This window comes from Geotrypetes seraphini, chromosome 3 (genome assembly GCF_902459505.1).
Source record: "Geotrypetes seraphini chromosome 3, aGeoSer1.1, whole genome shotgun sequence".
Lineage (NCBI taxonomy): Eukaryota > Metazoa > Chordata > Amphibia > Gymnophiona > Dermophiidae > Geotrypetes > Geotrypetes seraphini.
The window spans coordinates 208,699,363-208,720,735 of NC_047086.1; the positions used below are offsets into that span (position 1 = coordinate 208,699,363).

The 21,373-nt window shown below is 43.3% G+C and overlaps 1 protein-coding gene across 2 annotated transcripts in view; it reads left to right on the forward strand.

Moving 5' to 3' along the window:
* OS9 (OS9 endoplasmic reticulum lectin) overlaps positions 1 to 21,373 on the forward strand; it is a 206,029-nt gene that overhangs the window by 137,739 nt on the left and 46,917 nt on the right. For both annotated transcript variants that reach the window (XM_033937158.1, XM_033937157.1), the window contains exon 10: positions 7,677 to 7,765. In XM_033937158.1, the coding sequence (XP_033793049.1) occupies positions 7,677 to 7,765 (89 nt within the window). The remainder of the gene's footprint in view (positions 1 to 7,676; positions 7,766 to 21,373) is intronic.

A 21,373-nucleotide genomic window follows, 5' to 3' on the forward strand; every position in this document is an offset into this window, starting at 1 on the left:
CCGGGAGGCTGTACTGGGCCAGGTTCCTGAAGAGATCGATCCCACAGCTGAAACATCATTGAAGCAAGAAGAGAATTGAGATAGAATAGAGAGAAGCTCAGGGACAGTGGATTTCGACCCAATGCCTACAGGTACTTTTACAGTTACAAAACCCACCAATGTAATCCTTGATTCCCTTTGGGACCTGGTGGCTAGTCTTGGACAAACATTGTCCCCACAAATTAAGAACTTGGAAAATAAATTTTCTGAACATAAAGAAGAATTTAACAATTTCAAGCAAGAAACTATGGCTGTAAAAACAAAGGTAAAAATATGGAAAAAGAGCTCTTAAATGTAAAACAGCTGCAAGGGGTTTTGATTAAAGACAATACCAACTTAAGAAGGAAGATGGAAAATTTAGAAAATAACTTTACTTCTAATAATCAAATCTAATATAATAAAATGCTAGGCCGCGCAAGTGCACTCAAAAGTCGTGTTCCCTGATCCGTCGTGGAAACACGACTGCGCATGCGCGCCCCTGGCTCTCACTGTGCACTATGCTCAAGCTGCCGCCACGGCTCCTCTCTCGAACTGCAGCAGGATCGAGAGAGGAGCTGCGGCGGGGGCTTTCAGGACAGAATATGATTACCATGTTTCTTTAGGCAGCCCCGGTTGTTTACTTGGATTCAATGTCAGCATTAGGGTTCGCAGGCCGCCAGCTGTGAGAGCCGGGTGAGGAAGGCCGCCGCAGCCTCGCGGCTAGGTAGGGGGACAACAATCACGCTTATGCTCAAGCCGCCGCCACGACTCCTTTCTCGAACCGCACCAGGATTGAGAGAGGAGCTGCGGCGGGGGCTTGAGCATAAGCGCCATTGTTGTCCCCCTACCTAGCCGCGAGGCTGCGGCGGCCTTCCTCACCCGGCTCTCACGGCTGGCGGCTGGCGAACCCTAATGCTGACATTGAATCCAAGTAAACAATCGGGGCTGCCTAAAGAAACAAAGTTTCACGGTGCTTGGCCCGCCAAACAATTCCTGCCGTTGCCGAAATTTGCCCCACCGATCCTTCCCTTCCTCCATCAGATACAGTTCAGCTCCGCTTATGTTAAAAGGAGCTGCTTTGAAATTGGAGCCCTGCCGCCACCGTAACACATTCCCTCTGCCGCGGTCCCATATGTCAGAGAAGGGGCGGGACCAAGGCAGAGGGGAAAGTGCTACGGCAGTGGCAGGCCTCCGATTTCGACGCGGCTCCTTTTAACATTGGTGGATTCACTGCACCTGATGGAGGGAGGGAAGGAAAGGTGGTTGTGTGCTGTTGAGCCCCTCTTTGCCCTCATACCCTCTCCTAACTGCTCCCTCCTGTCTCAGACCACTGGGGAGAGGTGCCTGTCTTCAGCTGCAGGGATGGAGGGAGGGAAGAAGAAAGAAGGGGCCCTGGCAAGCGAGTTATCAAAAGCCAACCATAGCCTGGGACCCCTACATGATATTAATAATGACCAGACAACAAAAGGTAAGAAAAATAATTTTATTTTCTGTTTTGTGATTACAATATGTCAGATTTGAAATGTGTCTTGAGGGAGGCTGCCGCGGCGGCTTTGGACAGAGGGGTACCATTTTTGTGGGAGCCGGCCTTCGGAGAGGCTTGGGACGTGGGGACGGATGCGGGAGGGGCTGCCGCTGCGAAGGGCTTTGGTGGGGGAGCCAGCCAGACCGCGAGTGTGGGGACGTTGTAAGCGCGGATTGGTCAAGGAGCCGCCGCTGCCGAGGCTTTGAAATTGCTCTCCCACCATCACTCCCTCCCACCCCGGCTCTGCCTCTGCCCCTGCCCAGGTTCAAAAGCAGGAGAGGCGGTCATCTAGCACCCGTTAATCTAACGGGCTTAAACACTAGTCTTAAGATATTAAATTTCCCCAAAGTTCCATCGATGGCTCCCAATACAAGCAAGAGTACAATTCAAATTCTACTGCCTACTATTTAAAACCATAAATGGAGATAGCCCAGCCTACCTAAACAACCACCTAATCCAAATTACCTCAACCAGACATAAGAGAACCCACAAACCGTTCACGCATCCCCCAGTCAGAGACGTCAAACGAAAAAAAACTGTATGATGGCCTTCTAGCCACACAAGCAGTAAAACTGGACCACAAAACTCCAATTTACTGATAACAACTCCAGACTACAAATCATTCAGAAAAGAAATAAAAACCATGCTATTCAAGAAATCCTTGAAGACAAACTAACACCGCAAGACTCTTCCCAATTCTCTGAAACAACTTGCTCTTCTCTTCAATTCCTCTGGAAATGGCCAGATAACTTCTTTTGTAATCCGCCTTGAACCGCAAGGTATTGTTGGAATAGAAATCACTAATGTAATGTAAAGGGATGTTAAAAAAATATTTCCTTGAAATTTTGAATGTTCCAGAGGATATATTTCTCCCTTTTGCACAGATATATTATCTTCCAACAAAAAAAAAAAAAAAAAAAAAAAAGGAAGAGCAACATTTTTTAGTATAAGATCCGGATCCACAGATAGATATAACAACAATTTTGGAAACATTTCTTAAAGATTTAGTTAAACCAGCTACTTTACTAGTCATGATGGCATTGGCACCCGACAAAAATTGGATTCTAAAATTTTACTTTAAACACAGGCATAAGGAATTCCTAGGACAAAAAGTTCAGATGTTCCTAGACGTGGCAAAGGAAACCCAGAAACATCGACGACAGTTTTTACTTCTTAAATCAGGAGTAACAGCGATGGGTGGTGTATTTTTGCTACGGTATCCATGTAAATGCATTGTTAAATACAGATCTCATACATATATATTCTTTGAACCGTCACGGTTAACTGGGTTTCTCTCTATGAAAAGGCTTGAATGGGAGATAACAAGTTAATGTGTTATTAATGCTCCTGTAACCATAGATAATTTGCTTATTTTGATATTGGGGGAAACCCATGATTGCCTTATTTTGTTTTTCACTTATTAGATTTTTGGATCCAAAAATTTCGGACTATAATATTTATTAAGTAACAAAAATTTATTTTGTAGTTTTTTTATTCATTATATCTTTTTCAATAATCTGTACAAAAAGGTGTTCTTGATAATATTGTTTAAATTTAAATAAATAAAGAAAAAGGATAAAATGTTGTATTTGCTGGATTTCAAGCGAATATGTCCCTAGCGTTCAGGACCACTAGACACATTTCAGTAGAAAGATTAGGTTCTTACCTCGGTAATCTTTCTTTTAGATACATTGCAGTAGAAAGATTAGGTTCTTGCCTCGGTAATCTTTCTTTTAGATGTGTCTAGTGGTCCTGAAACCCCACCCTTTATATGGGCTTTGCCTGCCTTATGCCTTAAGTTCAGTCTGGATTTGAAGAATTTTCTGTCTTTGAGGAGCTGAGAGGATTTAAAAAGAAAGATGATGCATAGGTAAATCCATATGACCATACAGTCTGGCTTCAGTCTCTGCTTGATAAGCAGGTCATGCAAGTAGATACGATCTCTAAGTATAATTAGTGCTGGTTGTACAAATTTGGATGCTATAATATTATTTCCTATATTTGTTAGAGCAGAACAAAAAGTAGTGTTGGGGATTTTTCCCCGTTTTCCTTCTTCCTGTTATATTCTTTTATTATAGTGCTACTTTGATTTCTTTTGTACAAATTGAGGGGGTAGGAGCAGCTTCCTGGGAAGAAGGTGCAGTGAAATCATGATTAAAAATTTTCTGCAAGCAGCTTGCTAGTTTAGATACAAGACCCAAGTGTTCAGTACCACTAGACATGTCTACAAGAAAGAAGATTGCTGAAGTAAGAACCTTATCTTTCTTTCCAGTGCAATAGGAATGGTATGCTGGACTGTAGGGTTATCCATGCGTTCTCCCAAGCATTCTGCAGAAGATGTCAATCATAGCTTTTCAGAAGCTCCTTTTCCTCCTCTCTCTCTGCTGCTCCCTTCAGTTCTTCCTTGTTCAGGCGAGCATGAAGGTGGTACTATGATTTGCTCCATTTATTTATTTATTTTTAGCAGTGGTTTATTTCTGGATTCTTTTTTGTTTGCGGTTTTTATGCAGTTCCAGGAATAGGAGTGCTGCTTGGAAAGGAGCAGACTCTGTCTGTAACTGACAGGTGCATCCTTTGCGAACCTGTACAATCAGCCTGCTGAATATATGTTGAGCTCAGGTTTTCGGGTCCTCAGCATTTGCTCACTTCCTTGACTTGGTCAGGAGCTTGAGCGCATCAATAGCGTTGTTCGGGGCACTCAAAAGTGCAGGCTGCAGTTTTGACCCCACCCTTCTCTTTTCAGTGTTCATTGCGGCCTAGGGGGAGTAGAGACTGTCTGACTGAGGTCTTACTGGCAGCTCAAAGATCTTGGTATGTTAGCTGACCGGTGGATTGAGGTAGAAAATCCCTCCAGAACCAGCTACTCTTTCAAGGAGCTGAAACAGGCTGCAGCACCTTTTCCCTTGCATATGATTTGTGAGTACAGGTTGTGATAGCCTCTGGGGAAAATAAGGAGATTGAACATCTGTTTTGAGTGTTTCTGCAGCTAGAGCTTTGTTCCCCCTCCCCTCACCTCCCCTCTCTAAAATCCTATTTTTAGTTGTTTTTGGTAATCCCTGAAGCGTTTTAAAGCCTTTTTTGGTACTAAAAAGCTGCTGTGGCAGCGAATTTGGATTTCCTGATCTTTCCTTTCTAAGATCTCAAACTCCCTTAAAACACCTCATTTTGCCTCAAAATTGGTAGGGATGGAGTTCTCAGACCTAATACTCCTATATCATGCCTTATTTGCCCTGGATGGGCAGCTGAAGAGTGCCATGTGCCACATGGCATGGAGAAAAGGAGCAGGAGCTTCATGCTTAGCTCATCTGCAGGCCACTAGGGCTGGAGAAAGGCAGATGGTCCTGTCAATGAAACACCACTTAGAGCCCTGGAACAGCAGCTCTGCGCACCAACAGGGCTTAGAAGCTTTGCAACCCAAGACTAGATGCCTGTTCCACCCTAAGAGATAAGGAGACTTGCCCTCTCAGGCCTTTACCTCAGAGTTTATTAATCTACTCTGGCAGGCTTATGCACAAGACAGAAATCTGCCGATCAAGTATGCAAGTGAGCGGACCAACAAGCAGACCTCGTTGGACTCTGAGCACTTCCTTCCTGAAAACGGAGGCTATTCTCGGCTATGATGATCCTTCAGACAGAGACTCAGAGGATGAAGTGTCTGATCTGATCCTTTTGCTGTCCCAAAGTGAGGCTTCCCTGATGGGTCCTCCATTCAGAAAACCAAGATTTATTGGCTATAGATTAGGGAGAAGATCCCTCTATCTGCCAACTTTTTAAGTCCTCGAACCTAATGGAGATTATTACCGAGTCCTTCCGAGAACTGAAAATAAACCATTCACAAACCCCGTCTTCCCAGTGTTCTCTTCTAAGTGGGGTCCAGGCTCAGCCCACTTCTTTCTCGTGGACCCGGACATGAAGGTCCTAATTACAGAGCCCTGGGAGTAGCTAAAACCATGGCTAAACTATATCCCATGGATCAGGAATTCAGCAAATGTTTGCTATGCCAAAGGTGGACCCCCTAGTAGCCCAGGTGACCAACGCACTTCCCTACCCAGTGAGGGTGAAGTGGTTTTAAAAGATCTGCAGGACCAAAGAGTGAATGAATATGGTCCCCTGGAGACAGTTTCGGCTTTGTCCTTAGGGGTAAGGCTACAGCCGCTGCTTCCTTAGTGGCATGTACCTCTCATTCTAGGCTAAGAATCTAGAGCCTGACTGACTCTAAGCCTCTGCCTCAGCTTGTGCTGGCAAGAATAAACTGCATAGTGGATGCCCTCTATGACATCATCAGAATCATGGGGAAAGTCTCTCAGCCTTTTTGATCATTGCTCCCTTTTAAGGGTCAGATGCTGTTTGGCAAGGGCCTAAATGATCTTATGGCTAATGTACAATATTGCCGGCCCAAATCTTTACTGGACAACAGTCCCTGAGTGCCTAGAGGCCAGAGTCAGGGATCCTTTCATCAGTATTCCACAAGAGCCTCTACCCAGATAGTCTTTCAAGATTCCATACAGAGATTTTCTGGAATACAGAGGAATCAAGGTTCAGATTCTAAGTTTTATTTAAAATTTGATATACCGCTTAAAAAGTTGTCTAAGCGGTGTACAAAGTCATGAGCAGATAAAATCATGGGGGAACATAATTGGACAACAGACTTAAATGATATATTGAAACAAGGGGGATGGGGGAGAAGTACAATTTTTGTGAAAGGATAGAGAAACAATAAAGTTCAATACAGTGGAAGGGGGATATGCTACAATGACACCAGTCCTCCTAACACTCCTCTGAAGAGCTTCCCTGTACGATATGCAGGCTCCTCTATCCTACCTGAGAGTTTGGGACAACATACCTTTCCTATTGCACTGGAAAAAGAGATTAGATTCTTACCTTGGTAATATCTTTCCCAGTAGATAGGACTGGTATGCTGAACCCCTCACCCACCAATTAATCTGATATGCCTGCTTTCTGACTTAAGCTTAATGGTCAGTTTCACAGTTAAGATTTTCTTTTCAGTCAGACTCTGGGATTATGAAGAGTCTCTGTATTTTCTTAAAAGGGAGGAATGTGTGAATTCCATAAATGTTTAGGCAGTTATGGTCTTGTTTAATTTCTATATTTCTTGCATTCATGTTTCCTCTCAGAGGCTTGCAAATGTTTTATTTGCATTATGGTTTGTTCAGTGATTGATTTACATCTATCTGAGTAGATCAGACACTTGCCCCCTCTTCTACTAAACCGTGCTAGCGGTTTTAGCGTGGGGCGCCGCACTGAATGGCCCATGCTGCTCCTGATGCTCATAGAGTTCTTATGAGCATCGGGAGCAGTATGGGCCATTCAGCGTGGCTCCCCGTGCTAAAACTGCTAGTGCAGTTTAGTAGAAGAGGGGGTTGGTTTCGGGGAGTCCCTCCTCCTGCCTTATTCTATAGGGCTATCACCAACTTTGGTACAAACTGAAGGATGCAGCAAAGACAGGGGAGAAGGAGGAGGAACTGAAAAGCTGTGATTGATATCTTCTGCAGAATGCTCATGAGCACGCATGGATAACCCTACAGTTCAGCATACCATTCCTATCTACTGGAAAATATATGATCAATGTAAAAACCTAATCTTTTTATTGACTTAATATTCCACTCTTTGTAAAACATCGTAGTGAGTTACAATGGAAAAAATATTGAATACTGCCAAAAATAATAAATACATTAATAACCATCTAAATCTAATAAGGAAAATTATAAAATCCAGATCACTAAAATGGTCATATTACTGCCCAAAGAGCTATTTGCTTAATACACAATGTGTGTGATCTTGATGTATTAAATTTGATAAGGAAAATATGTTTTCTGTCATGTCTCCTTTGGTTTTGTTTTCTGAAATGTGATTATAGCTGTTTAGAGCATGTGCCTAGCTTAGATATTTGTTCAGATCTTTCTCTCCCTAATGATGTCTTCACATTATCTTGTCTGCATACTCAAAACATCTTTGACTTATAACTTGTTCTGTGAGATCAAGAAGCTGAGCCCATTCAGTTGCTTGCAATGAGAAACTGTCTTAATATATCTGTATAGTACTACAATATTATAGGAAAGAGCAATAATAATAGATCTTCAGATCAAATGTAGAATCTTAATTCATTTTTCAGGTTTGCGAAATAAACTTCATTTCAAGGTCATACGAAATCCTGATGACCTAGTCAACTTCATAAAAGAGCTTAAAAAAAGTACAGAAAAGGTAGGATTGATCTAAAATTAGATTTTTTTTTTCAGAGTGGGATCTGTAAAAGCAGTTCTTGTTGGCTTCCTAAGAGCAGTCATGACTCTTAACTATTTTCTTCCTGTTTTTGTTTTTATGTTTTCTTCTTGCAATCAGCATGTAAGAACTTGGAGTTTATAGCAAAAAGCAATACAGTCTCATCCCCAAGTTGCAAGGGTACCCTTGGTTATGGCAATCCCATCTGTTGAGATCAAAGTCAAGAAATAACTGAGATACCTTACAGTGTGGTTGAGTTCTGTGGAACTAATGCTGTGGAGCATACCTGTAATCCTACTGTGTGTATTTATTAGCATCTTTTGGCAGGAGCTTAATAATGAGCTTGCAGGACCACATGATTAGTATGAAATTGTTTGGATGGTAATATGCAGTGTCTACTAACAGAGGTGGTGGTAGTGATGAACAAGGTTTTTCAGGAAGTAAAATGTAGCATTGAGTATTCCATTGGCTTGAAGGGAACTGTCTTTGAGTTGTTAGAGTATCAAATTGAGGTCCAGTGTCACTGGAGGAATACATATGGGAGGATCCTCATGATTCAGGGCATAAAGGGTTGTGATGATATGGATTTAACTTCTCTGAGGTCTTGATAGACTGTGATTGCACGAAGGTGTACTCGTATTAAGTTCTTCTTTAGACTAAAATTAGAGACAACAAATAATTTTAGAGCGGAGGAACTTGATTGCCAAATTATTTATGACCCTGTGCATGATACCATAGTGCAAATTTATGTCACATAAAGCCATAGGATCTCTGAGGTGCAAGAAAAATGGAAGATGAGAAACTTACCTTCCAGCATCCATGTTGTAGAGGTAAGGATCTGTAGGTTGGTATGGAGAAGCTTGCTGTTCTCTTAAGTCATGAGGTCTAAGTAATATGCAAATGCTAGAAGTCTAAAAAAATAAAATTTGAGTTAGAATGCAAGGCACATTCACCGGGTAATTCTCTCTTATCTGTACTCTTCTCTACTGCCAATTCCAGACTCTGTCCCTTTTATCTTGCTGCACTGTATTCCTGGAACAGACTGTCTGAGTCAATATATCAAGCACTACCTCTAGACTAGACTAAAAAGCCCACTTTTTTGAGGCTGCTTTTAACTCCAACTCACTTGTAAAGTACCCATGTCTGTTTTATCAATCCCTCTATGAGAAATTCCCTGACTCCTATTTGTCCTGTTTCTGTTTTAATTAGATTGTAAGCTCTGTCAAGCAGGTATTGTCTCCTACATGCTTTGTCTGGCAGCATTATAGAAATGATAAGCAGTGGTAGTAATTGGACATAAGGAGCATATCAAAGACCTGATAAAAGGCAGCCAGGGTACTAATTATATAGAAGTGATAAGGTGGATCAGATTGGTGAAAGGGTGATGATATGACGACATGTATAAAGGATTCCTAGAGTTAAGAGGATAAAAGTTCTGTAGGAAATAAAATGTAGTGTGATATTTTTATGGATAGAAATTTCATAATAATAATAATAATAATAACAGTTTATATACCGCAATACCGTTAAGTTCTATGCGGTTTACAGAAGATTAGTGGAGTACAAGTTGAGTTGACGTACAAGTTAAGTTAACTTAAGGGATGTGGGAACAATGGGGAGAAAGGGCAAGAGAGGGGAAGGAGGGAAGTGGGTCAGCTGTCTAGGTATTTCAGGAATAGGTGAGTTTTGAGGCGTTTCCTGAATACCTCATAAGTGGTGGGCAATAGGAGTTGTTCTAGGTCTTTACCCCATAGAGCAGCCTGATGTGAGAGAAGATGCTCATGGTGTTTTTTTAGTTTGCATCCTCTAACCGGGGGAGAAACGAAGTGCGAGTGGGAGCTTCTCTTGTGTTTGTTGGCTGAGAAGGAGAATAGGTCAGTGATGTATTTAGGGGTTAGACCCTAGAAAACTTTAAAACAGAGGCAGGCTAACTTAAACTTTACACGAGCTTCCATCGGCAGCCAGTGTAGCTGTTTGAAGTATGGCGTCACGTGATCGAACTTCATGTATTCTGGGACAAGATAAAGAAGTTAAATGCCAACATAAATTAAGAAAGTTAACAAATTTGGTAACGGTATATCAGGCTTCAAGAATTTCTCTCCTTTTGAAGATCCAGATGAGACTACTTTCCTCCTGACTGCACAATCACAGATGTAAAGTTTCCATTCAAAAACATGGCGCCTGCAGTGAAACATTGATCCATTTGAAATCAAAAACAGGCCAAAAGAATCCACCCTTCTTTGGTACTAGAAAACAGATTGCAATGGTGACTCCGGGGGAATTCCTAGCTTGCCTAGATCTGATGGAGGTGTACCTTCTTATTCCCATTTTTACAGAATACGGGAAATATTTGATATTCCATGTCCTTCCAAAGGCATTTCCAGTTTGCGGCTCTACCTTTCGAGTTGGCAACGGCCTCACTCACCTTCACCAAAGTGATGTGGTGGTTGCACATAACCTGGACGATTGGCTGATCAGAACTCCATCAGGGTCGGAGGGCAAGCAAACAGTGCAACAGGTTTATGGATCTTCTATAGAATCTGGGCTGGATAGTCAACTTCAACAAGAATCATCTAGAGCCGACTCAGTGTTTGGTGTATTTGGCAGTCTGCTTCAACATGGCGAAAGTTTGTGTCTTTCTTCCTGAGCCGCACAAACAGGAAGCAAATTTCAGAGCTCTTAGCGATGCTGTCCCACAGCCTGGCATTACCTCCAGGTGCTGGTGACATTTTCTCCAGCTGCTGGTGACATTTTCTCCAGCTGCAGCTCTCCTGGACAGGGGAAGTGAGGAACAGCTTGAGCTAATGGCTTTGAATATCCTCATGGGTGATCCTAGCAACTGATGCCAGCCTGTTCAGCTTGCGGACCCATTGTGGCAGTCATCCTGTACAGGGCTAATGGACTTTTGCAGAGAAAGTGATCCATAAATCATCTGGAACTACGAGCCATACTTCTAGCATTGAGGGCTTGGAAGTACCTTGAAGGAAAGGCGGCCAGAATGGTAGCTCCAGACTGTACTTTTTGGTCTTGCTATGCAAACCTAGTTTGTCTCTAACAACACAAATGCATGAAGCTACTAGTTTTCTATGGGGCTTCTCAGTAAGGGACCAGTTCCCATGGAGAATCCAGAGCATTTTGGTCTTATGGCATGACTCTTGAGCGCACGTCCTTAAACCGCAAAGGTTATTCAAATATATTTATTTATTTTGTTTTCTATCCCACCCTCCCCAAAGAGCTCAAAACGGGTCACAGGCTAACATACATAATATACAGTTTACAGGTTGCAATTTGCCATAGTTACAGTGTAAGGTTTTTCAATACAAGTTTTTATCCTAATGCAACACATACTGAGGATATTGTATCAACATACATTTCTTTGTAATATATTGGTCGTGGGCAGGGGAGTTAGGTGAAGAGAGATGTTTTTATTGCTTTCCTAAAGTTGAAGAATCCTTTAAGGGATATAATCTGTGGGGGCAGTTGATTCCAGTGGGTCAGTATGGAGTGGGAGTAGAAATGTTGTTCGGCGGTTTGCAGTTGAAGGGCACGACCAGGAGGCATTTTGAGAAGCATTTCATCCTGGGAGCGGAGAGACCTGTTAGGCACATACTGAGAAAGCTTGGTCATTATAGAGTCCAACGCCATGTCATGTAAGGATTTGAACGCTAGCATCAGGCCCTTGAAAACACATTGTTTGGCTAAGGGCAGCCATTGTGCCGATGTTAGAGCATGGGAGATGGGGTCATGTGCACAGAAGTTTTGTAGAAGTCTGATTGCCGCATTTTGTACATATCAGAGATGTCGTATGTTCTTCGCCAGGAAACCGTTGAATAGCTCATGTTGCAGTAGTCCATGCAGGAAAGGGCTAAGGTATAGAGTAGCTAGGTGAAGTCAAATTCAGAAAAATTGTTCCTTATTTTTCAGAGTTGTCACAGGCAGTAAAAGGAGGAAGATACCATCTGAGAAATATGGTTGGAAAGCGACAGGTAAACCAAATTTGGTATTCGAGTCCTAGCATAGGGAGGGACGGGTGTAGTTGCAGTGTTCTTTGTGCATACAAAGGAGTTTTATTTTGGAGGCGTTTAGTTGTAATTTGTTGACAGACATCCAATTTTTAATTTCCGAGAGGCAGTTTAGGAGTTTTGTGATCTGGGTGTCACAGGTTTCTCCTAGCAGTAGGTATAGTTGGATGTCATCCGCGAAGGAATGAATCTGTATTTGTGGGCAATGTCTAATGTAGAGATTGAATAATAGGGGGGATAGTAGAGCCCCCTGCAGAACACCATATTTGACCAGTTTCGGTTTCGATAGCACATCGTTGAGCAGTATGCTTTGGGATCTATTTTTCAGGAAGGAGGCGAACCATCATAACGCAGTGTCTCGGATACCAATTTCAGAGAGCTGAGCAGTGAGGAGAGGATGGTCGATAGTGTCAAATGCCATGCTGAGATCCAATAGCACCAGAAGAACATCATTACCCTTACCCATGAGTTTCCAGCAGTCATTGATTATGTCAAGAAGGATGGTTTCAGTACTGTGGAATTTCCAGAATCCCAATTAGAAGGTGGATAGGGCTCCTTGTTTGTCGATGAAAGAGTGTAATTGGTTTAACACTTTTTTCCAGGATCTTGGAGATGAAGGTAGGTTGGAGACAGGCCTAAAGTTGCCAGGCACATTAAGGTCGAGTGTGGGGTTTTTTCAAGATCAGTCTGATAACTGCTGACATCCAGTTTAAGAGCAATATGCCCGTATCTAGAGAGGTATTGATAAGAGGAAGGATGGAGTCTACAAAGGTGTCTTTCACAGCCAGTAGGAGGCATTGCCGACATAGGTCTAAGTTTGAGCCATAAGGGCGAATAGTGTCTAGTATTTGGCAATGTTGTCATGCAGTTTTGAAGTGAGTTAGGTTCCCAGTTGTAGTCTTAATTATCTTGTTTGAGTCATGGGGGGGGGGGGAACGATATTTGTAGCGCGGTGGAGTCGAGGTGAGACTTCTACCTCTGTATTCACGGTTTCAGCACTCGCGGTTTCGCTTATTTGCATGCTGACTCTTCCCCTCAAAATTACTTCATGAGTAAAGTACCAGTACTGTACCGATAAAGTTTGGCGCTTACCAGCTTTCACTCAGAAAATCGCTGCTTCCTTGCTTTCACCCTCAAAAATGCTGCTTCCCAGCGTGCACAGAGAAAAACGTTGCTTGCCTGAAAATCGCTACTTTCTTCACCGATTTTGCCTCTCCTTCAGGAACAGGTCAGATCTCCCACCATTGTTTGTTATTCGCGATTTCAATAGTAATAATGGTGGCTGTTACATAAAACCGCAAATAACATATAAAAAGTTATTTGTGGTTTTTCTGTATTCACGGTTACATCCTGCCCCTAACCACTGCGATTACGGAGGGAGGAGTGTACTTTGTCAGCAAAGTAGTCTGAGAGCGTTTCACTGTCAAGTTCGGTGCTAAGGCATCATTTCTCTCCTTGTGATGTTCTATTTTTTTGCTAGTTTAAAAAGGATTTTGATCTATTGGCGGTCTTTCTGTTACCTGCAAAAAGAAAATTAAAATTTGGGGGTCTTTAATAGTTGTTGGAGTAGTATATCTTTTTAGTTTCTAGTGTGACTTTTTTATATTCTTCATGCAGTTCCTTCCATTTAGACCTGTCACTGTTAAGTTTGGATTTGTACCATTTCCTTTCCGCTTTCCTTAGTTCTTTTTTCTTCTTAAGTCATCAATGAACCACGGGGAAGAATATTTACAGGGCTAGTATTTGATCCTCTTCCTTCTTATCTTTTTGCCAATATTCCAACTTAGGTGATCAATTGGCTGATTATATTATTAAATTATTCTTTGGAAACAGGATTTTTTTTTGAATGATATGGGTATAATAAGTCTTACTCCCCTTCTGAAAAACTGATCTCGATCCAACTGTTACCTCCCATTATAGACCGATTGCTAATATACCTCTCTTAACTAAACTTATGGAATCTGTTGTTGCCACCCAACTCTCAAGTTATCTGGAGAAATTTTCTATTCTTTTGCCTTTCAGCATGGGTTCCGCCCGAATTTCAGTACAGAAACTCTTCTGGTTTCACTTCTTTCTAAGATTCAACAGCTACCGTCTAATAAGAAGCACGCTTTCTTACTTCAGTTCGATCTCTCTGCAGCTTTTGATGTAGTTAATCACAATATTCTGCATTATCTGCTTTCAGAAATCATCCTTGTTCTAGACTGGTTTGATAAATTTCTATCTTCTCGCTCTTATTCAGTCAATATGAAAGGCTCCAGTTCAAAATCGTGGAGAGCCCTCTGTGGTGTCCCCTAGGGCTCTTCATTGTCTCCAATCTTATTTAACATCTACATGAATTCATTGAAACATTACAATTTGAATACCCAAGAAACTCTACTAGCATATGATGATGATATCTTCATATTACTTGAGGTTGATCCACATCTCGATAATTTGATACCTAATATTAACCATTGTATTACTAAACTTCAGTCCTGGGTGACATGGTCCAGATGAAATTAAATGCTGCAAAGACTAAGCTTTTATGGCTTGGCCCAAAGTTAGATTCTCTCCCTTCTGCTGTGATCTTAGATTCAGGAGAATCTTTGAAAATTGAGTTTTCCTCATTAATACTAGGTATTATTGATTCTTCACTTACATTTAAGGACCAACTAAACTCGCTTATTAAAAAGTGTTTTTCAGCCTCCGTGCTCTGAGAAGAGTGAGAGCACTTTTTTACCAACAACACTTCTCTGTATTGGTTCAATCAATCATTTTGTCAAGGCTGGATTACTGCAATTCAGTGTATTTGGGTCTTTCAAAGGTCAGTCTGCAGTAGTGCTGCCCATTTCACGATTTGAATCGAGTCACCGATTTATTTCGGGTGAATCGATTCGATTCAAAAACAAAAAAAATCGGCCTTCCAATTCATTGTCTGTGTGGGGAAAGCTACAAGGTAGATAAAACAGAGTAAAATGATATTTGAACCTCGAAAATAAGAAAAAGTACTGAAGGAGAGTCTTTTTAAAATCCCTTTCACAAGACTTCATGTCACAGTACAGTTTAGAAAGCAGAGAGCTGCCAGGTTTTAAAGGGTTCCTGGTTCCTGCAAGTGTTATCAGAGCATGCGCGGATTATACTCTGGCAATTTCTTCAATTTCTCTCGCTCCTGCTCACTTTCATTTTGCACAATCACGAGGGAGTGCACGTATCCCATGGCAACCTAATCACTGTAAAGTCCATCCAGCGTTTTTCTTCTTGGGCAGAGGTGAAGATTTGAGCTTATGGTCTCCATAGCCCAGTTCACCAAAGATTGGAGAAGGGCCCCAGCTGATTGTGCTTTCATCTGCAGCCACAATAACACTGCTTTTCCCACAAGCCAAACTGCGGATTTTCCACCCACACAGATCCTCGCCCCCCTAAAGCAGGATCGGCAGCGCTGCCTCTTGCTGGCCGGCCACTGCCTCTCCTCCTTTAGAAGGCAAGGGGGAAGGGTCACTTGAGAAGTGCTACAGTGTCTGGCTTCCCCCCCTGGCCTCCCGCACCTCCTTTTACCTGATTCCAGCAGGGAGCAGCCTGCAGAGATGATCACCGGTACTTTAGCGATCATTGCAGGTTGCCATAGGCCTCAGGAGCTGTCTTCCCCCTGCCGCGATCCTGCCTCTGACGTCAGAGGAGGGAAATGACCGCAGCAGAGGGAAGACAGCTCCTGAGGCCTATGGCAACCTGCAATGATCGTTAACGGTGATCATCTCTGCAGGCTGTACCTGCACCGGAGCTATTCGGACCTGGGCCGGCTCTTCAAGTGCCTGCTGGACTCCTTCCCCGAGGACCACGTCAAGCTGTCACAGTCGCCGCTGCTCGAAGGTTTGTGCAGCCACTGCTTCTGCTGCATGCTTGCCAAATTCAAGAAGTATTGGGGAGGGGGATAGGAATATTTGCAACCTTATGTGTTTGCTTGTTTTTGTGCTTTGATTTCATTCCTACTTAAAATAAATGCTGCAAAATACCCTTGCTCTATATAATGCCCCTAGTTATTCTAATGCAGCAACTATTGGGGGGAGGAGATGTTGATTAATGGAAAGAAGTAAAATGGCAATACCTTGAACTTTATTCTTTTTTTTCAACTATAGACTTTTATTCAATTTTTCAAATAAAATGTCAATTTAAATGGGTTTGTTATTGATTCACTTTTTGGATAGCTGTCATTAGCAATTCTCTATATTGTGCAATGCTATGCAGTACATTGTGAGCCAGCAGACACACTCCCCCCACTCTATGGTAGCGATGGGTGCTTGATAAGAGAGGGAGGGGTGTGGGGAAACTGGTGCCAGCCTGGCACCGGCCACCCTATAGTAGGCTGCTCTCTGCTGGAATCGGGAAAATGGAGGCATGGGAGGTCAGGGAGGAACACACAGAGGGGAGGTGCAGTCCTTCGGGGGGGTACAGGCCTTCAGGGGGGGTGCAGGACTTCAGGGGGCACAGGCAGGCCTTCAGGGATGGGGTGTATAACTTCAGGGGAGGACAGACCTTCAGGGGAGGGGGCCCTGGTGTAGAAGTAGATGGAGGAAGGGAGGGACGAGGGAGTTCAAAGAGATGTTCATATGCCGGACTTTGGGGGAAGAAATGGGTCTAAAACCAGAGGAGAGGGAGAGAGATGGTGGACAATGGGATTTAGGGATGAAAGGAACAGAAAGGGAGAGATGGTGAACCTTGGGGTGGTGGGGAAGGAAGGAGAGATGCTGGATGAAAGTTGAGAAAAGGTGGATCTGTGGATGGAGACGAAAAAAAGGAAAGATGCCAGACCTCTAGGGGAGGGAAAGGAAATGGAAGGGGAGGACAGAGATAGAAGATGGATGGTTAGCATGGAGAAAGAAGAAAGAAGCAAGTTATTAGAAGACAACCAGAGCCTGGGACCAACAAGATCTGAATAAAGACCAGACAACAAAAGATAGAAAAAATAATTTTATTTTCTGTTTTGTGATTACAATATGTCAGATTTGAAACGTGTATCCTGCCAGAGCTGGTGTTAGGCCGCAAACGTGAGCTAGGATTTAACAGAGAGAGGAAAAAGTCTTTTTTGTTTGTTTATTTTGTTTACACCACAGCTCCAGTGTGGTTAGGAGAAGGCAAAGGGGGTGAAGAGGCTATAAAATAAACCCACCAGGATGTTTGAAAAAAACACCCAATTGGACAGGAAAATTGAATCGAATCGAAAAATCGATTCAATAGGCTGAATCAAATCGAATCAAAATTTTTTTTCCTGAATCGAGCAACCTAGTCTGCAGAGACTTCAATTAATACAGTACACTGCAGCTAAACTTATCTTCAGTAAGAATAAATTTGATCACGTAACCCCTCTGCTCAAGGAATTACATTGGCTTCCAGTGTATCTCAGAATTGAATTTAAGTGCATTTGTATTGCATTTTAAATCCTATTTGACATTTTTGCCACTTTGATTCCTTTAGACTGGAATGTTCATAGATCTCATCTTGCCAGAAGTTCTCAAAAATTAAAACTTACATTCCCTCTCTCCAGTGGTAAAAAACAGAACCTTTAAGAGATTTAGTTATTCTTTTACTTTTAAATTAACCGAATTCTGGAATGCTTTACCACTTACATTAAGAAGTTTAGGTTCTTTTGCTTTATTCCGGAAAGTTCTGAAAACTTTTTTGTTTGCTAATCATTTTGGAAATTAACTATTTCAGTCAACTTTTTCTTGTCAAATTTACGTATTATGTTTTACGTTATTGTAAACCGAGAGGAGCTCCTCTTGGTTGATGTCTCGGTCTATAAAACTAAGTTTTAATTTTTGGATTTCTCTGACTGGCACTAGCCCTTCCTATAGGGTTTTTACCTCAGTGTGCCAGCCCACGGCAGCTTCATCAACTGATTTGGAATTGGGTTTTAATGTTCCCACTAGGTTGGAAAGGTCTGTGGATAGAATCTCCAAATTGATAGCGTCATCTATAATAATAAAATGCTAGCCGCGCATGTGCACTCTCGCCGCGTGTTCCCTGAAATCTGATCTGTCGCGCTGTGCTGGCGAGAGTGCGCATGCACGTACTACGTCACCAGCCGACGATCGCCTCCATAAGCCCGCTCCCAGCCAGCCGACGATCGCCTCCACAAGCCGGGACTGGGGCACAAAGAGCGCCTCCTGCCCCCCCCCTCTCTGGGACGAACCGAGAAATGGAGCTGGGCCGCCCTCCGCGACAGATCAGAGGAGTCCGAGTCCTTTGCCGCCCTCCCCCCTTCCCTTCCCGCGGACCCGACTACGAACCTGGCGATTCAAGCAGCGTGTGCAGCAGTCTTCACACGCTGCTTTGGGCCCTTCTACTGCCCTGATTTACTCTGCCGTGTCTCTGATGATGTCATCAGGGACGTGCCAGAGTAAATCAGGGTAGTAGAAGGACCCGAAGCAGCGTGTGAACACTGCTGCACACGCTGCTGGAATCACCAGGTTCGTAGTCGGGCCCGCGGGAAGTGAAAGGGGGGGCGGTAAGGACTCTCTATCCGAGTAAAGAACAAACTCCGGGGAGAATGGCAGAGACCGAGCCTTTACTAACTTCCGTGGACAGGGGGAGCAGGAAGAGGTGCTGATGGACAGGGGGGGGAAAAATGAAGGGAGGCCTACTGCTGGACAGAGGGAGCAGAAAGAGGTGCTGATGGACAGGGGGGGGGAAAAGGAAGGGAGGCCTACTGTTGGACAGGGGGAGCAGGAAGAGGTGCTGATGGACAGGAGGGGGAAAAAGGAAGGGAGGCCTACTGCTGGACAGGGGGAGCAGGAAGAGGTGCTGATGGACAGGGGGGGAAAAAAAAGGATGGGAGGCCTACTGCTGGACAGGGTGAGCAGGAAGAGGTGTTGATGGACAGGGGGAGGGAAATGAAGGGAGGCCTACTGCTGGACGGGGGGAGCAGGAAGAGGTGCTGATGGACAGGGGGGAGGTAAAACAAAGGGAGAAGGGCTGCTGCTGGATAAGGGGAGCAGTGAAGGGGTGGTGGTGGACACAGGGGAGGTAAAAAGAAGGGAGAATGGACAGGGGGAGCACGCAAGGGGTGGTGGTGGGCAGCCAAATGAAAGAAAGAAAGACAGAAATACAGAAAGCGGCTAAGGAGACAGAGAGAGAAAGAAATAAAGACAGACACACACATATATTCTAGCACCTGTTAATGTAACGGGCTATAAAGCTAGTTGTTGTATATTTTCATAAGTTGGGTTTGCTTCCTGGTTGACAGTTGATTCGTTTTATAGGTGTGGTTGAATGTGGTCAAATGGTGATCGGACCAGGATACTATTTTGGTAGTGCAGCCAGGAGTTCCTGTGGTGAGCGGAGTATCTTTTTGAATAAATATTAGGTTTAGGATGTGGCCTGCAGAGGGAGTCAGCGAGGGGACCATTTGCTTGAAGCCTAGGTCCGATAGTGAAGTGATGAAGTCTGCTGGGGATCCGATCTCACTTGGTTAACTTGCGAAGTTAGTCTTCAAGTATGATGAGCTGGTTGTGTGTGATGGCCAATGAGCTGGTTGTGTGTGATGGCCAATTTGCTAAGGATGGATAGCAGGTAATCTAAGATGGCCATTAGAGAGTGTGGTGGTCTGTATATCAAGGCAAAGATTAGGCTCTGTTGTGACACACTGAGAAGGTGAGGCACTCTAGTGCATCTAATATGATGGCATCTATCAGTCTTGTGTTGAGGCTGGACTTAATGATGGCAACTACTCCTCCACCTCTAGTGTCGGTGTGTGAGCAAACTATTACTTGGTACCCTGGTGGGAAAAGCATAACCAAGGTAGCTCTGTCATTGTCTTTAAGCCAGGTTTCAGTAATTAGGAAGATGTCCCAGTTATTGTCTGCGAGCTCAGTTAGTATAATGTCTATGTTGTTTACATATCTTGTATTTGCCAGTGCAATTTTGAGGTTATTAAGTGTGTATGTTTTGGGGGGTGGGGTGTGATGGGCTTAAGGTAGCGCTAAGGCCTTCCAATTCTGGTGCGCTAGAGATGAGGTTGAGCTTTTCAAAGCACCTATTCCTGTGATCCTAGCATTTCTACAAGCCAGACTAGAAAATTGCCTAGCAGTGACATCTCTCAAAGTCCAGGTGGCAAGCCTCTTGTGCTTCTGAGCTCGAGAAGGAAAGCTAATGCTGGCATCTCACCCAGATGTGACCCAGTTTTTGAAGGGAGCATTCGGGTTGCATTGCACCATCCTGGAATCTTAATATCATCTTAAAGGGCCTTTTTAAGCCTCTGCATGAACCTCTCTAAGAGGATTCTGTTCTATATCTCACAGTGATGATGGTATTTCTCATGGTAAGGGTCTTCATCAAGACGAATCTCGGAATTGAAGACTGTTTCCTGCAGAGAGCCCTTCCTCGGGATCACAGAGGCTGCGCATGGTACCTTAATTTCTGTTGAAGGTTGTGTCAGCCTTTTACATCAACCAAGAGGTTCATTTGCCTGTTTTTCATCTTACAAGTTCAGGTTTGACTAAGTAAGATAAGATATTGCAGAGGCTAGATGTGCAAAGAGTTTTACTCCACTACCTGGATAGGACCAATGATTCTCGATTTTCTGACTATCTTTTTTTGTTCTAACCCAGTGGTAGGCAAACTCATTAGTCAAAAGAGCCAAAATCAGCAGTACAACGATTAAGATTTTTTTTGAGAGCCATACTCCGTGCCCGCTTGCGCTATGATGACTACGTCAACCCGAATGACACCCCGCTCGCCTGCACGTAGTCGAAATCGATTCATGGCAGAGCCTAGAGAATGACACGTGGAAAAAATTTGTCTTCGTCCCTGCCCCGTCCCTGTGAGCTTGGTCCCCATCCCTGCAAACCATCTGATCCCATCCACACAAGCCTCAAATAGTTTTATACTGAACTTATTATGTTAAAGTATAAAAAGAAACAATATTCTGTACAATTGTCAATTTATAAATCAGCGTCTTCTCCCCATTCTCTCTTCCCCATTTCCCTTCAGCGTCCTCAACCCACTCTCTCTCCACTTCCCTTCAGCGCATGCACATAAAAACAAGCAAGCAATTTTATATCATTTCCATTTTATTCTTTCATAGAAATTAAAGTCTAAATCATGCCAGTCACATAGAAAAAATGATTTTACAAAAATAATTCCCTGCACAGTCAAACCTGTAAGAATTACTAGATGTCTTTCAGTAGCTCCCCACCCTCCCTCCCCCTTACCTTCGTGGCCAAGTCAAAATGATCTACCACAATAAAAAATTTTAAAACACAAAGCTCACTGTACGCAGAGAAAATGTTAATTATCATTTATATTCCGCGGGTTTTCAAAGAGGTCAAGGCAGATGACTTTATGCATGTCACCTCAGTAACAACTATACAAAAATAGAAAAACATACCCCTTCCCTTTTTACTAAACCGCGATAACGGTTTTTAGCGCAGGGAGCTGCGCTGAATGCCCTGCGCTGCTCTTGATGCTTATAGGTTCCCTGCGCTAAAAACCGCTATTGCGATTTAGTAAAAGGGGGCCATAGTGCAAAATATAGACAACAGATATAAATTCTCAAAACGGACACATTTTGATCACTAAAATGAAACTAAAA